Source organism: Trachurus trachurus, assembly GCF_905171665.1.
Source record: "Trachurus trachurus genome assembly, chromosome: 16".
NCBI classification, from domain to species: domain Eukaryota; kingdom Metazoa; phylum Chordata; class Actinopteri; order Carangiformes; family Carangidae; genus Trachurus; species Trachurus trachurus.
This window is the reverse complement of record NC_139902.1, coordinates 17,058,995-17,072,894: the sequence shown is the minus strand read 5'-3', so window position 1 is coordinate 17,072,894 and position 13,900 is coordinate 17,058,995. Positions and strand designations below refer to the sequence as shown.

Genomic DNA, 13,900 nt, shown 5'->3' with positions numbered 1-13,900 from the left:
TGGACCGAGACAGATGAATGAAAATGACAACATCACAATGCGTCTCTCAAACATTTATTGTCAAAAACTTCGGCTATTGCAGTCAAAAAAGGGAGAATAGATAGTTGCAGTCAGATAGTATTTACAGTTTAAATATGCCCACTGGTTCAGTACTTGTCCTGACTGACAGGCAGAAGTTGCATAGGAGTTGTTCTGAGTTAAAAACAAACAAATAAAATAAAATAAAAACGTGTGTTTAGAAATAAAGACGTGATGTGGACAAAGTGTGGGCCAACTACTGAAACGCCCAGACTGCGTCACGTTTGATCACGTTTCATCAGCTACTGGCGGATCAATAGATCAACTGAACAGGTGAGATGAAGTGACTGAATTACTAAAGGCAAACTTGTGGCCTTATAGTGCGTTTTTTTTCTTTCTAAACCGTTTATATAGAAAAAATAATATGTAAACACCAAAAAGTGCTGGATGAACGCGGAAAATATGATTTTCCATATTCATTATTGGTTATTTCATTATTAGCCCATTTGCTCGGCTCTGTCGGTTTGCACGGTCCTGACCACAGACTGAAGGTGACCGTTTATTCCACCTCGTTTTTGTTTCCCAGCTGCTTCACTGTCAGAGGAGAGAAGCTGGAACTGAAGCTTGAACTTCTGTATTGATTAAGTGGAAATAAAAAGCGCGTGACTTCAGGCCCTCAAAGCACCAAGTCTTATCGTCTGGTGGATTTTCTTTTTTCTTTTCTTTTCTTTCTTTTTTTTTTTTTAAGGAGGATCATACATCCCTCGCAGACTCGCCTTGGTCAACATGTTGCAAGCCATTTCCGATCGTCTGTCAACAGGCCGCATCGACTGGTTCCAATTAAAACGTGAGGAAGGAAATGTGCAGGTCAAAAACACAGCCGCTCTGGCGACAAAGAACCCGTTCATAATGTAATAAATTATAGCACAGTTTTTTGGGATGAAAGCGCATCCATATCCACGCCTTTCACCCTCCGTGTTTTTTCAGTGTCTCCACGCAGAGCTAACTGGAGCTCTTGAATTTATTCACGACTTTCTTCTCCTTTACGCGCCTGTTCTGAAACCAGATTGTCACTTGTCTCTCTGTCAGGTTCGTCTGAGCCGATATCCTTCTCCTTTTGTCCTTGGTGATGAATTTATTGGTGGCGTACTCCCTCTCTAGTTCTTTGAGCTGCACCTTGGTGTATGGCACACGCTTCTTTCGCCCACGGCGGATAGAGCTGTCTCCACCAGATATAGAGTCTGTGGAGGAGGGACACAAAAAAAAAAAATGCAGTGTCACAATTCAATCTGCTTGATTGCATCAGGAAAAAAAATATTGTTTTTTTTGTTGTTGCAAAAACTAATTTTCTTATTTGCATTTTTACACTTTTTGGTGAATTGCGCAGTGGAAAATATCTATTTTACCTTCAATGCAGACATTTTTTCCAAGTTTAAATAGACGTTTACATAAACAATGTATATTTGTGTGTTAATAAAAGAATCAAAAATACCTTGTAACGAGGATTTCCACAGAGGATTTGACTGGGGCTGCTCCTTGCTGCAGTAAACTTGACCACTCCAACCATTGGTGATGGCCCATGGCTGGTAGGGCTCCATGGGCAACAGAGGCTCGTGTCTTGGCTCAGATGGAGCGCTGAGCGCAGGTACGACAGGGACATCCAAGTAGCTGGGTTGGTAGGGAGCCGATGAATAGCCCTGATAAAAAGCAAATTCTTTCGCCCTGGTCGAGAACTCTTCACCGGACACCGACGAGTCCATGTATTTATCGCCATAGCCAGAGGGCTGAGCGCAAGCCTTCACGCTGCCGTGGGACATCCGACATGGGTAATAACTGCTGCCAAAATATCCATAGGGCAAAGACGCATTGGGCGAGCTCTGAGTGGCAGAACAGGGGCTACATTGTTTGCCAGGCTCCCCCATGCCAGAGACTGGCACCTCACTCGCAGTGTAGGTGGTGCTGGGAGCCAGCGAGGTTGGATGCGCTAACAAATTCCTGCACTGGTTTGCAGCAAAATTACCTCCAGTGAACCCTTCCATGTTCTTGCTTCTTTCATCCAAGCCGTTGTCGTAGAGAAACATCACCGGGTCAATCCAGTGCGAGTGGAGGAGTAATGAAGCGGTCATAGCATGCCCTACATCGAGACGACCAACTCTTTTTCAAAATCCCCTCGACTGAGCAGAGACAGGGACTCGGGCAGAGTAACGATACCCACACGCCTGAGTACATAAAGATCGCGAGGTTATTGGCCAGGGCCAAACACGTGATATGCAAAGGAGATGATAAACGTCTAGACATCAGATAATGCAGATCAAACTGTGCGTTTGTGAAGATGTAGCAGAACATCAGCATATCCACGGCTTTAAAAAAAAAAAAAGAAAAAAAATACAAACACGCCCCACAGGGATTTTTTTCTCCCCTCTAAAGTGATAATCTGAATCTTGAGCAGTGAGGCTGTGAAGTGAAGACAACCCTCTCTATCACAGTGCAACCAGCGCAGAGCACATGACGAGTTGTATGATAAATAAGATGGCGTGAGAAAAATAAACTAAGTGAGAGATGTATTTGTTTTTTTGACATCGATGCGTAATTACGCGTGCCATTAAATTTAGGCACATCTTGCAGGAGTGAGGCAGAAAACAGGATCAAGATATTTATATTCAAAATTATTTCAATTTATAGCTTAATATTTCAATTTTTATGCGTTTTCACTAAAAATGTGCCACAGTGTTGTTAAATGTTTCTCCACACAATGGTTACGCATGTAGGCGGATTTAGATAACAATAAATACACATTTCTTGTAGAAATATTCAAAATTCGTATCATAACACTGTCAATATGTTTTATTCTCCTCACATTTGGCGCTGTGGCGTGTCAATGTAAACACAAGCCATCCAGAAAATATCAAAAGCATGCCACATTTGGCTGCACTCTTCCTCATACCGGTTGGGCGCGGCTGGAGGCCAAGGTCAAGTTGAAAGTTGCAGTCTGGCCAAATAGGCACCACAGGCCAGGAAGCCCGAGGAGAAAACACAGCTCGGTGCCGGAGAGGAGTTTACATCGGCAGATAGGTTGGAATAAATAACCTTTATTGGTTTTTTTTCTCCTATTTTTGTTCACATCTGACTTTAGACATAAAAAAAATAAAATCTATAGGGTTAAACACTCACAGCTCGAAGTAGATCATTTTGTTTGCCCAAGAGTGAAAATAAATAGGAAAATAAACCAGTCTTCACTATGTCTGTTTCTACACTCCGTGCAAAACACCTCCACAGGTGGGCTCGTGTTTTGACTCCTACGCAGAAAGCAGAGCTAAAAACAGTTTACGGTACACATTGTTTAGCTTTACGCCTTCGTGACACTAAAAGCCTCAGTCGTGTGTAGGTGTCCGGTGACAGACGAGGTTAAGATTAGTATCAAAGTAAATAGTTTGAAACTTTCAGATCGTGCGTCTTTGGGCTTTTTTGTTTGTTTTACATTCCTATAGGAGAGACCACAGAAGCAGAGGAATGTATACCCATCTAAATTTGAGCACCATTTTTATTTTTAATAGAGTTTTCCCACCTTTTGAGGCTGTAAATCTTTATGGCCCAGGTTCATAGCTTGTAGGCAAGAGTGAGCATTGGTCTACGTTTCAGGGGGGAAAAAAATAGCACAATGTTTTACGTTAGTGAATAAATTCAAATCAGATTTTTGTTTTGTTTTTTGTTATGGTCAATGTCGTGATAATCGACCTAATATCGAATAATATTTTATTTAGCTTTCTGTAATAGGCTAATATAGGTGCATTTAAATAGAATTAATCCACTTTGTTAAAGCTCGGGGAAATGGACAGGAATCATCTCGCACATCAGTGGGCGGATGAACTATAGAGAAGATGATCTGTCACAGGAAGAGATAAATAGTCAAGTTTGTTGATAAAAACATTACATTAATTCATTAAATTGTTATTTCGATGGGCCATTTGCATACATCGGCCTACACCAACGGGGCTTTTAAGAATACAAATGTGGTAAATAGTAAGATGTTATTTTATTTTTTAAAGTTTTTTTTTTCACTTTCATAATCGATTTTTTATTAGGTCAATGACAGTGGTCGAGGCAAAAAGGCCGAATGCAACTCATGCGTTACTCTAACTGTTATGCTTAACACAAAACTTAATTATGAGACGAGGAAAAAAGCCTCCTCTGCACTGGAAGTCAAAACCAAATTTAAGTCAATTTATACCTGAAATACAGTATTTTCTAACCAATATCCAATCCGAAATACATGAAATAGGCCCATTAGTCTGAATTATAGGCCCCAGTATCATGGGACATTAATTAAAATAGTGCTATTGTAATGAGCTGAATTACGGGAGACGGCTTCACGGACACGGTCTAATGGAAATGCGATGCTACGGTCTGTATTTTGACTGGATTTAAATGCGCACTTTGGATCTAATGAACGTTTTAAAGTTCGTAAAAAAGTAGAGTTTTGTTTGTTTTATAGCATTATCCCGAGTACACACTACTGGAAAAGTAATGCATCATTATAAACACATATAGATTGTCCTAGTCCTGTCTGACTGAATACTAAATAAAATAAGAAATAATAGGCCTACGTCGGATTAACGCGCTTGACCACAAATCTGATCAAAAACTATCCAGGATAAGAAAACAACGGAGGGAAACGTTTGTTAAGATAACATCTCGGAGGTCAGTGTTTGGACACAACCACAAAGTAGTGGGTTGCATGCGCATTTTGACTTGATACATGTGGACAGATGCAAATGAAGTTGTTGCCAAACTATAGACGCCTATAGCTTACACAAAGTTGGCTCCATGTGTGTGTCATCACTGTGTGTTGAGAAATAGAAAGCCCAACAGACAGCAGGGTGCACATCTTTTTATAAAGTGTTGATCAGGAGTAGTGACGCGCGCGCTACATCGGATGATGTCAGTGTGTGTGAGTGAGTGTGTGTCACAGTCTGCTGGAGGCCTGACACCAAAGAGCTGCTCTGTTTGCAGCACCTATCAAGTAGATGACAACACAGCTCTTCGTCTACTTTGCTTAATGGACTTTTTATGGGTTTGTCTTGTGATCGCATGACCTATGGCACCTTGGCCCCTCAGTGTGCTCTTGGCAGAGCACATCAGAAACATGCCGCCATCCTGATCTGGCCTAAGTGGGGATAGAGAAGATCCTCCTTCCTCCCCAAAAAACCTGAAGTTACAGAGGCGGACGGCAGAGTCGATCGTAGCCTTTTCTCATATTTGTGCAGTATAGGAAACAGGAAAATATTATAAAACATCTTTAATTCAGAATTTATATCATCGGGATAATATGTTTTGGATAATTTTATTGTAGCCTGATGATGGAAAAATAGTTGGCGTGTTCTTGTCTGCGGAACAATGCGCGCAGTTTCGGTCCACTGCTTTTCTGTCCGGCGCCTCGCACCATCGCCACTGCAGCCAGGCTCCTAAAGGCGAGTTTGCCCCACATTTTATCTCAAGTATTGCACCAGCGGGACACACGATTATCAACTAGAACATTTGGGAGCTATTTTAACCTACTGGGGGACGAGAGTCATGGAGGAAAAATTGCGCAATATGGCATCCAGAAATTAAATTGCCATTTCAGCGAGAATCAACATCTGTCCTCCTCTGGTGTTTGAGGTTTGGCTGCATTTAAATGCAAGTTTGTGGACTGCATAAGTTCAGTCACTTAGGCAGAAGCCACGCAAAGATCTTCCCATGGAATCTGGGAGAATTAATCCCAACAATATTATTTGACAGCACTACAACAAAACAGCTCCATGACGGGTTGAACATGATGCCTGCAGTCGTTTTCAAATTAAACTGGAGTTGCCATCGAAAATCCAGAAATGGAGCTCAACTGTAAAAGAAGGTGGTAAATTCAATTTTGACAAAAGTTTAAGACATCACAATTTCTTTTTATTTCCTAACAGGATATGACACTCTTATCCCAAAGTAACATTTCTACTGTCAAGAGAAACAACCCCTATCAACAGAAAAAAAGGCAACACAAAGAAATGATCACAAACAATTGATAAATATGAAGAGACTAAACTGTGTTTGCAGATGTTTAGCCTTGAAACCGAGAGATTATGAGGTGTCCTCTTAACACCACTATTCCCACCACACTGTTTGCATTGTCAGTAATGTGATCTGCAGAGCTGCCACTGCTCCACAAGTTTACTCATCTTCTGGATCCAAATCTGCAAATCTGACCATTCACTTGCTTCTAAAATCTAAAAAGGAGTGTGTTATTAAAAAAAAAAAAAGCTAAATCACACAGGAAACATGATTTCCAATAGGAGAGAAGTGCTCACATGATCTTTCAAGCTGCTGTGTTGGAGCTGTCTGGGCTTCATGTCTTTCACAACTTTGAAAAAAAAGAAAAAAAAAAAAAGGAAGAAAGAGTCCTCAGGGCAAAAAGCACCCTAACTACACTGTGTCAGTCCTGTGCAGGGCCAGGCCTGGCAAGGCGAAGGCTGTGGACGGGGAAAGGGGGGTGGGGTGGTTGGAGGCTGACATTACTGGCCCTCCTCCTCACGCAGGAACTGGAACACTGAGGAGAAATCTTTATTGGCATAGCCGCGCGCACACATCATACGGTACATCTGATGGGCTAAGGATCCGAGGGGGACAGGAGTCTTTGTGTTGGTGGCTGTGTTCTGTGCGAGGCCCAGGTCCTACAAAAAAATAAAAAATACAGAAAAGAAAAACTAGTGGAGCTGAAAATTAAACTCTCAAACCACAACCACCAGTCAACACACCACAGAGAATTTTTTCTTTATGTTGTAATAACATGAGCTTGATTCCCTTTAAAGCAGGATGTAAACTACAGCTGCTTAATTCAATGCATCATTTTAAGTTGTTTGACTAAAGGAATGAAATTATTTTTCCCTTCATCATTTTAATCCTTGTTACATGATAATGTGTATGAATTGGAAAAAAAACTTGAATACCTTTATATTGTTTTAGTTGCAAACATAATGGGCCTTATGCAATAAAATAATTTGTCTGCGATAATCAGGACAAGCTTTATTACCTCATATTTGTGATGACAAGGCCAACATGTTTGAGACTAAAGATGACATTTTTGTGGAAATATCAATGCTCCGACTGAGATACCGGCCCAGGAAGTGGAGTCCTCCTGTAAAGTGAAACATGACTTCAAACTGACCTTAGCCATCAGCTGAGTGCCGAAGCCTCCCTGGTAGTTATTCCCAGAGGGGACTCCCTCCATGACTCCAGGCACGGGGTTGTAGGTGTCGCTAGACCAGCACCGGCCTGAACTCATGTTCAAGATTTTGGCCAACAGTTTAGGATCGAGACCGAGTCTGCGAGTGAAGACAGATTTCATGTTAAAGAGACATGATTTATAGCCAGTTTCCTGTTATTTATGTCCAAAGACGGTGTTCACCTGATTCCCAAGTTCATTGTCTCCGACGTGCCAATCATTCCAATGGCTAAGAGCATGTTGTTACAGATTTTAGCGGCCTGTAACAGATGACGGGCTAGTATTAGTATTCCACAACTTGCAACATGTGCGTCATATTTGCAGACGGTTACAATTTTTACTCAAACAAATGCATACACAGATCAAAACAAAACATTTGAATTAATATGAAATATCTGCTCATACCTGTCCAGTTCCAACTTGACCACAGTACACCACATTGGCTCCCATGCAGCTGAGCAGTTCTTTAGCTGCAGTAAATTCCTCCTCTGCCCCTCCGACCATAAAAGTCAGTTTGCCTGAACTAGCGGCACCCACACCTGGGAATGGGATATCATGCTTACATACAATGAATCATGTGCAAGCATGCAGTGATGGTTGGTCTATGGCGCAGCGTTTTCTGAAAGTTTAAATAGTAGCATTTTAAATTAAAGCGTACAGAAGGAAGCCATATGAAGTCATCATGGCGATATAAGCAGCATTTTTCTGATGCAAAATTAACAGCAGCTGAGCTTTCACAGTGTGAAAAATGCAGCTATTGTTTACATACAGCAACTCGGAAAAACTTAATTCTTTAGACACTTCACACTGAAGAAGTTTGCCCTTTGTTTTTAGAGCTCCAGAAAACCGCATGAAAGGGCCATCAAACCTCTCCAAGACACCAAGTGTTTTGTTGCCTGACAACAGACACACTGCGCGTCTCCACAGTCTACCTCACTACCCTTCATTGTCCCGATGGACAAAGCTTTTCTCTGGAACACAGACGAGCAGTAGCCAGACATTTTCCACTCAGACTGAAAAGGCAGATAATGAAATAAATGTAAGTCTCAATGTCTTTGCAGCACATCAGCCCTCATTTCTTCCTCCTTTTCTCATTACCTGTCCAGCTCTGCAGCTTGGTACTATCAACTCTTTTATTAAGTAAAATCATAAAATGGTATAAAAATAGTAACACACCAGACATATTTATAAAACTCAATGACTCCAGATTCCAGACAGGTAAAATAAGACAATGCTTTAAAGGCGACAGAAGAACTGGCCTTTTATTCCTCTGTACTTTGGAGCTATGGGGACAAACTCGGTGTAAATATCGGGGACCTTATTTGTTATGATTCAAAAACAGAGTTGCAATGTGTCTCACAAATGAGAATGCAACTTTGCATGCAAAGTTACAATAAATGGGAAACAGTCATTTACGTCTTAAAACCAAGTCTGTCTTTAACAAAAAAAAGATTGGATGAGGACAATAAGCCATTTAGCCTGTTCTCATTCAGCATGTTGGTCTCAGCCCACGGGATTTAATTGGAAAAAGTTCAGTCAGCCACCTCCTACATTTAAGAACAGCTGTTTCTGCATCTATTGGTATTATCGATGGTGCACACAGGTTCACATGGGGTTAAAAGTGTGGTAATGACACAACAACCAGATGTAAGCCACATGGTTTCATCAACGTGGTTAATATATGATTAATCTTAAAGTTTACAGGAAGCTAATGGAGGGAGGCCAAAAATGAGTCTAATATATTTCCCCCTCCCTCATCTTTGTGAACAAGTCTGCCAAAAGTATTTTGGAATTTAGAGAGTGAACTGGTGGAGACGAGTGGGAGTTGCAGCCACAACCAAGCCAGAAAATCAAAACTCAGAATAGTAGTAATTTTAAAAAAAACAATTAAACTGAGAAAAGCGGTAATATGCAGCTTCATTAATGCGACAAAGTTGAGACAGATTTCTGCACTTCACAGTACAAATGGGTTAAGAAGAACCCTGCAACATTTTAAAATATGATCAGTGAGAACGGACTGACACTTCAGATTTGCTTTCCGATGCTCACATAGATCCAGTGTTAATACATTTAAGGAAAGTTGATAAGATAAGACATATCCTCGTTAACCAAATAACACCAACATAAACCTGACTTGTCCCATAGGTGCCACACTGTTTAAGTTTGAGATTCATTCGTTCTCAGTCATTTAGGTAACTGACTGCATACAGGGGCAATCATTTCAATATTCAAAAAAATTAAGTGTCATCTACCCTTTTTCTAAACTTTCTTTTAAACAAAAAAGGAAAATGCAAAAGCACATAATTATGCAACTTTCTGTACTTGACATCCACTCTGTTTCCAAAGTCTCATTTCTTATATAGGTATTGACACTCACGATGAATCTACTGCAAACGTTACACACCCTTTGATTACAATAATTAAGCATTGGAGAACAGGTTTGTGGATTTTCTCCCGTTGAAGCATTCCTTCAAGTGTGCCAAAATGTCCCCGACACATTTAACGAGAACCTTAAACTACTGATGTACTGTTGTTGAACATCTAAAGAAGTGCAAATTGTTTAGAGTAGTTCAGAGTTAACAAAAAACAAAACATTTAATAAAAAACAAAACAGACATTTGGACTGAATAGTATAATTTCATTATTTAGGAATATTCAGTGGAAAACTGTGTGGTTGCTCAGTGTCCCAATTTGAATCTTCCAAAGAAATTACTGTTTGCAAATTTCTTTATAACACTATCACAGGTTTTTATAACATTTTTCTCTTCGAAGCCACCAACTCAGCCGTTTCAAATTTTTATTTCAGAGCAAAAAAAAAAAAAAAGATGGCAGTTACCTTGCCTGGTCTTGACGTGTTTTCACACACAGAAAACTAACTATCAGACACATGCTGACTCAATTACGTCCCTACCACCATGTGTGCTTTTATGTTTAAGCAGTAACCACACCGAGTTAAACAGTCACTACCCTGCCACTGTGCTTCATTTGATTTCTGCCTGACTGCTGGAGATGTTCAAAACATCTCTTTAAGGAGCAAAAGGTGACAGACGTGACATATCAAAAGTATGACATGCATCTCAATTTGGACTAGTTAAACTGCCGCTGCCACACACACACACAGAAGTTCAAGGCAGAAAGCAGAACAACTTAAATCCATGTGCACTACCACAGGACGGAAGCATATAAATCATTACTAATCTTTAGGGCCGCCAAACTATAAAATGGACCAACTTCAATTCAAAGTAAAGTGGCTGTCATGACGTTGACGAGGCCGAGTTCAAACAAACTGTGTTTCTGTGTGGACCCCCAAGAAAGTCAGAGAGCACACACACTGTACAGTATGAAACTGTTGTGCAGGAGAAAGCAGCTCCTCCTCCTCAGTTAGGTGCTATTGATGGTGCACTTTACTGACCAGCGCGGCATTTAAAGGTGTACAGAAAAGAAAATTGAATTTGAGCCCACTCTGGGTCATAAAATTAGTGTAATAACTCATCTATTAGACGATGTAGGCCAAACTTTGTGCAAAATTCTATTTTTGAGTAAATCTGGGATGAAAGTGTGTATTTTTTTTTTCGCATTGGATAATGCAGGCGCACGGATTATACGTCAGCCTGTACACGATTCATTAGCCACTGATATTGGATCCGTAATCCGTCATTCAAACGTCTGAGACACACACACACAGTCACACAGTCTCGCCCGAAGCTTTGAATATCCCGCCGGCTCGATAACAACCAATCAAATTCGTTTTCCTTACTCGGGTAAACTCGTGTTGCAGCTCGTGACAACTCGCCGCGACAAACAGGACAAACGGCCATTTCTGTACACCTTTAAACTGAACTCACCTCCCCCAAAAATGGTATGCACTCATCTATATTCGTATAAGTTTACATAACATTACAGCAGCTGCTGAGTACAGCTAACATTGCCCAGCTGTATGCAGATCAAAGCTTCGTCACTGCATTTTACACATGACAGTATTTACATACTATGCACTCATTGTGCATTACCATGTGAAGCAAAGTATTAGAAGCACCTCTCAGTTTAATGCTTTAGAGGTCACAGCACCACAAGGGCTGCTGAACTGAGCATAAGAAGTTTAAACAAGAACATAACCTTCACAATGGCAGCATTTTTTGAACACCTTTTGTAACATTGTTACGCCCTGTTGTTACGCTCAGTTGTTGTACGCTCCATTACTTTAGATAAATAGAGGTCAACTTGAAAAACTCACATGTACTTCAAGATCAGAATTTAAATATAAATCGTATCACGTAAATCATGTGTGTAAATGTGTAAAATGTACCTCCTGATACAGGTGCATCCATAAAAACTGCTCCCATCTTCTCTGCAGCAGCAGCCATCTCCTTTGAAACAGCTGGGTCGATGGTGCTGGAGTCAATGAGGAGGGAGCCTTTCTTTACCTTTCTGTTGACGATTACATATTACAGGTTAGGAGCATGTGAGGATAACTGAATGTGGTTAGCTCGCACATATCCAAAAATGAGAAACAAAGCATACTTGAGAATGCCATTGGGTCCAGTGTACACATCTACGACATTGGGACTAGAGGGGAGCATGGTGATAATGCGATCTGCCTTGTCTGCTACCTCAGCGGGATTATCCACAATCTGAGAAAAACACACATTAAGCATGGGGCTAGAAGCAAGCAAACAGGAGAGCATAAAAAAAGAAAGAATAAAAGCATATTATTGTCTCACCTGAGCACCCAGCTCTTGCACTTCTTTGCAGGACTCTGGGAACACATCTGTGGCGATGACTGGGTATCCATGCTTCAGCAAGTTCTTTGCCATTGGGTTTCCCATATTGCCCAGACCAATAAACCCCACCTGTGTTTTTGAGGCCATAGACCTTGTGGAGACTACAACATAATGGTCAAATGTATCAGTGACAAGACACACCATCCTCTTTGCACATACAGAAACAAAATAAAATGCTTATTATTTTCAAAATGCCTTTCATTTGATGTTGATGTGTTTCTGCCGAGTGCTAACTGCTAATTTAAAAATCTATTTAGATTGTAGTTCATGAATAACGTTACCATTGTTCAGCTGTGACCTATGACTGTGGCTGTGCAGTTTATATCTAACAGTAGGCTATACATTTTAACCCAATGTTATCACCCTTCACAGCCAAAGTCATCTGAGTTAATGCTAAGCAGGTTTTGTCAGTCAGACTGTGTTAATTAAGCAGCGTTTACTTAGGTAGTAGGCCTTGATAAGAGGTCAAAGCAAGCAAACTTATTGTTAATGGGCACGAGTCAGTGAAATAGCATAATCCTTAGGTTTGTCTTTAAAATATCAATAACATGAAAAGATATTGTAGGACTTTACACTTATGGGGGGTTATATAGTATGGTTTTGTACTATTGAACTCGCAAACGCGGTTTAAACTTGTGTTTGAGGGTGCAGGGTGACTGAGATTACATAATGCGCCTTAAATAAAGCAGGCAGGCGGGGTACAGTAGGACATGAGATCATGTGTCTACACAATATTCACCCTACAGCATTTTGAAATATCCCAGCTCTGGCAAACAACCCGGTGCCAAACTTAAACAGAACAGCTGAACCTGCAGCAGCAGAAGCAGCAGAAGCAGCAGCAGCAGCAGCCAACAACCAGACCCACTTGTTCAAACTTCTCTTCAAACATTTCGAGCAAAACTCGTGTTATTTATGTGACACCGAGAACACGAGTAACAGTTTGAGCTTCTAACATAAGCACCGAGACGTGCACGCTGCGTTCACGGGCTCGGTTTGTTCTCCTTACCAAGTGCAAAGTCGACATGTCTGCAACTCCTTCCAACTAGGCACCGAGACGCTCTCAACACAGCGGCCATGCTTCTTTCCTCTTGACCTTACATGTGACGTTGCAGTACGTAAGTTAATGACGGCTCCATTGTCCAATCAGATCACAGAGCTGCGCAGCACCGCCCCCTGAATTCAGCCAATCAGGTTAAGGGGCGGATCCGAGGGATATGTGCATTACATTTAGCATTTTTATTTTAAAGCATACCACAGTGTTATATTTACAAAGTTTTCCTAATGTACAAAGACATACGGTACATTGATGTCTAGTATAAAGGTAAAGCACAAATATGTTGTATGGCGAAACCTATGAAACCAAATTCAGAGAGCTTATTGTAAAAGCAGCATTCAACCAAAAGTCAAAGTTCTCTGTTTACACAACTATATCAGGTATGTACATTACCATTAGCTGTAGAAATAGTGTGGTTAATTTGTCTGCCTGAGGAACAAATACATTATATTTGACTGAAGCGAGACTGAAGACATTATTATGTGTAAAATGTTTAATGTACATAGAAAGCCGCATTAAAATGGTTGGAACAGAAATATAAAGTGAGTGAAGAGACCTATTCAAAAGTTGTTTGTCCATTTATTTCCACAAATGCTAGGTTTAGGGGAAAGCATGTAAAAGAAAGAGATTTTGTCTCTGAATACATAATTTAATTATATACATCTATATTATATATATATGTTTATATTTGTATTACAATACAAACGTTGTCATAGCTATTCTTCAATTATTTGAGACACGTGAGAAGACACTTTATTCTCTGTTTCAGTCGGGTGGGATTCCCAGGCATGTTCCTTT

At 40.6% G+C, this 13,900-nt stretch overlaps 2 protein-coding genes across 2 annotated transcripts; both read right to left on the bottom strand.

Moving 5' to 3' along the window:
* Positions 1-1,020: 1,020 nt before the first annotated feature.
* hoxa13b (homeobox A13b) lies at positions 1,021-2,144 on the bottom strand (the record flags this gene model as incomplete). The annotated part of the gene is made up of 2 exons (XM_083989156.1): positions 1,021-1,259; positions 1,511-2,144. 2 exons carry the CDS (start codon positions 2,142-2,144, stop codon positions 1,021-1,023), a joined length of 873 nt encoding a protein of 290 aa, XP_083845282.1.
* A 3,796-nt stretch (positions 2,145-5,940) lies between these two features.
* On the bottom strand, positions 5,941-13,159 carry hibadhb (3-hydroxyisobutyrate dehydrogenase b). The gene is made up of 8 exons (XM_083990193.1): positions 13,055-13,159; positions 11,989-12,149; positions 11,789-11,898; positions 11,574-11,695; positions 7,673-7,806; positions 7,451-7,527; positions 7,211-7,367; positions 5,941-6,716 (listed from the first exon to the last, which is right to left on the bottom strand). Exons 1-8 carry the CDS (start codon positions 13,122-13,124, stop codon positions 6,558-6,560), a joined length of 990 nt encoding a protein of 329 aa, XP_083846319.1. The 5' UTR covers positions 13,125-13,159; the 3' UTR covers positions 5,941-6,557.
* Positions 13,160-13,900: the final 741 nt, after the last annotated feature.

Excerpts from the sequence above, each read along its gene's own strand:
- hibadhb (XM_083990193.1), bottom strand. The coding sequence starts at position 13,124 with ATGGCCGCTGTGTTGAGAGCGTCTCGGTGCCTAGTTGGAAGGAGTTGC. Across the intron at positions 11,696-11,788 it reads GGACCCAATGGCATTCTCAA|AAAGGTAAAGAAAGGCTCCC; the intron begins GTATGCTTTGTT and ends AATCGTCAACAG. Across the intron at positions 7,528-7,672 it reads GTCAAGTTGGAACTGGACAG|GCCGCTAAAATCTGTAACAA; the intron begins GTATGAGCAGAT and ends CATCTGTTACAG.